Genomic DNA, 2,721 nt, shown 5'->3' on the forward strand with positions numbered 1-2,721 from the left:
TCAACTCTGCGGCATGTGGCAGTGCTGCTTCGCCATCCAGTTGCTGACAGCCATTATGGAGGTGGCGCTGTTCTGCCACGAGGTCTCGAAGCACCGCCGCCACGCGCTGGAGCCTGAACATGTGATGCCAAGGGCTACTGAGATTGCAAGTTTTGAGGCCGATGTATCCATCATCAGCCACCATCCTAGATGGGCAGCTCTGATGCTCGCTGCCGCTGCCTGCTTCCTCTCTTCCAGCTGCCATTAATGCCTCTTGCAACTGGCCTGGTGGTGCTCCTTCATGGCGCGGGGAGCCGCCGACTGCTGCTAGCTGGTGCAGACTGCGCCGCGCGATACAGCGCAGCAGTGTCCCAAGTCCCGCATAGTCCATGCCCGCGTTGGCCGCCAAACTTCTCTGAACCAATCGTTCAAACTCAGCCAGGCTGCAGGCAAACATGAAATGGTAGCAATTCAGAAACCTATCGGCCTCTGCCAAAATGACCTAGCTTCCTGAAAAAAGGAGAGGGCCGGTCTTGCCTGCAAAGCTCCCGGCAGTCCTCGATGCCCTCCTCAGCCTGCCGCCGTTCCAGTCGCAGCAGCGCCCACGTCCAGTGCACGTTGTGGCCATTGAGCCAGTTGTGGTTGATGCTAATACAGTCGTCGACATTCTCCACTGCAAAAATATCGGGGGCAGTACCCAACACGCAGATGTCAGGAAGCAGGTTGGAATGCTTCAGCGGAGGCCACGCTGCTGTGGGTTGGCAGGTGCAAAGAACATGGCATTGGGCCTACCCGTATGCCACCAGCCTGAGGGTACAAAAATGGCGTCGCCCGGATGCTGAACCACGGTTACGATGTGCGAGCGTGCCTCTTCAAGTCGAGGGTACAGGCCTGCATGCACGAGAAAGGGCCGGTCATTGCACAGGGACTGCCACTGCGACGTGGAATGCCTGACATGCATGCCCCCCCTCCATTGTCACGCCTTGCAGCAGCATAGAGGCCTGCCAAACGCTGCACCTTCAAGGTCTTCTGCAAAGAAATCCCACGCAGGGATACGACCATGGAGGTCCAGCAGCAGGTGGCTGTACTGCAAGCGGGGGACAGAGGCAGCAGGTGGCTGAAGCAACAACAGGGATGCATGCCCCTACTGCCGTCAAGTTAGGGGAGCCCCACCTGGGGCGGCAGCAACCGCCACAGTTTGCATCCCACCACATTAGCTGACCAGCTGAAGCTGCGCAGCACATCTGAGTGCAGTGAAGTGCTGGTGCCCTGCAGGGAACAGGGGCAGCCACTGGCCAGGTGCTCCATCGCAGGGGCCTCATCGATCGCCTTGTTTTCACCTCCAGCTACCTCACTTCAGCCTCCTACCTTTGCACCCAGATACACAAACCGATAGTCGGCTGTCCTGACATCGTGCTGCGGCTGCGGCTGCTCACGGGCATCGTACAACTCATTCAGCCAGTCGTCAAAGAAGGAGGGGCAGTGGTAGGCTTGATACTGCGGATCAAAGGCCGCCAAGTGCCAGTCCTTGCAGTACCACAAGGGACCAGGAGTCAGCAACGTGCTGGATGCCCTCATTTCCTCCTCCTCCTCCTCCTGCTGCTGCTGCTGCTGCTGCTGCTGCTGCTGCTGCTGGTTGTGCTGCTGCCACCAGTCAATGTACTCTGCCAGCAGCATCTGCCGGCAGGGCCCGCTCCCCTCGTGCTCTCTGCGTGCACAAGAAGCCCGTTGCAAGAGGGGAGTCATCCCGCAGCAGCCTTTACCTGCTGGCTGGCACGCACTCGCACCTGGCAGCGTCTGTGACCATGACCTGCGCATGTCCAAAATGCTGCCGCAGGAAGTCGAAGTCGATTGCGCCGCATGGGGTAACCCAGTCGACTGCTGCCCGCCAGCCCTCCGTCGCACCCTCAACAAGGACCGGGGCATTTGGCTCCATAAACTCCAGGCAAAAACGCGCATAGCTCAGCTCTGAGGCGGGGAGGCGGGGAATGGAGCTGGTCTCGGCGGCGGGCGCCAAGCCGGGCTCCGCCGGCGGCGGTGCGCCGCTGTCGCCAGCGGTCAACACAACCTGAACGCACATTCGCGATCGATCTATTTCTCGCCATTCAGTGCAGCGGAGCATCCACACGACAGCACGCCATGCCAACCTCTGTAGTTGCAGCAGCAGGCCGAGAGAGGAGCGTGCGCCAGGGTTCGTGCATCTGCGGCCAAATGATGGATAGACGAGCGATGCCCTGGGGGGAGGGGGCCAGGCATTATGGCAGCGGGTCGCCGTGGCGGCAGCGTTGGCAGCGGGCGTGCCTTGGAGCCGTTGCCGGCCTTGCCTGGCTTGGCATTCCTGCCTGGTGAGAATCGACAGCAGATACATACCACATGACATTTCATGCAGGCTGGGGTTGGTGCAGGCAGTTTCTCGCTGCGCAGGCCGACCGATGCTCACCGACTCACTGTGGAGAGGCAATAATACAGTTGGGCATCAGTTGGGTATTTGATGAATCAATGGGAAGAATCCGAGGCACAAAGTTGGGCAGGGACATACAGCAAATAGCAACCATACGGATTCATTCCTCAATTCACAGGCAGCGACAGCCTCCCGACTAAGGTGCTCAGGCCTGGCCATCCGGCGCGGGGCAGCCGCTGTTCTCGCCAACGCGTCCCACTCCGCGCGACACCACCCCCGCCGCGCCCACATTGAAGCGGTGCAGCCAGCGGGTGTAGTAGTCGTCCAGGTAGCGCTGCCGG

General features: G+C 60.4%; 1 protein-coding gene across 1 annotated transcript; it reads right to left on the reverse strand.

The window, feature by feature from the left end:
• Positions 1-458: 458 nt before the first annotated feature.
• Positions 459-2,059, reverse strand: CHLNCDRAFT_28922 (hypothetical protein; the record flags this gene model as incomplete). Its single annotated transcript, XM_005842686.1, has 5 exons — positions 459-652; positions 772-847; positions 1,153-1,248; positions 1,348-1,602; positions 1,757-2,059. 5 exons carry the CDS (start codon positions 2,057-2,059, stop codon positions 459-461), a joined length of 924 nt encoding a protein of 307 aa, XP_005842744.1.
• Positions 2,060-2,721: the final 662 nt, after the last annotated feature.

Source organism: Chlorella variabilis (assembly GCF_000147415.1).
Source record: "Chlorella variabilis unplaced genomic scaffold CHLNCscaffold_78, whole genome shotgun sequence".
Classification (NCBI taxonomy): Eukaryota; Viridiplantae; Chlorophyta; class Trebouxiophyceae; order Chlorellales; family Chlorellaceae; genus Chlorella; species Chlorella variabilis.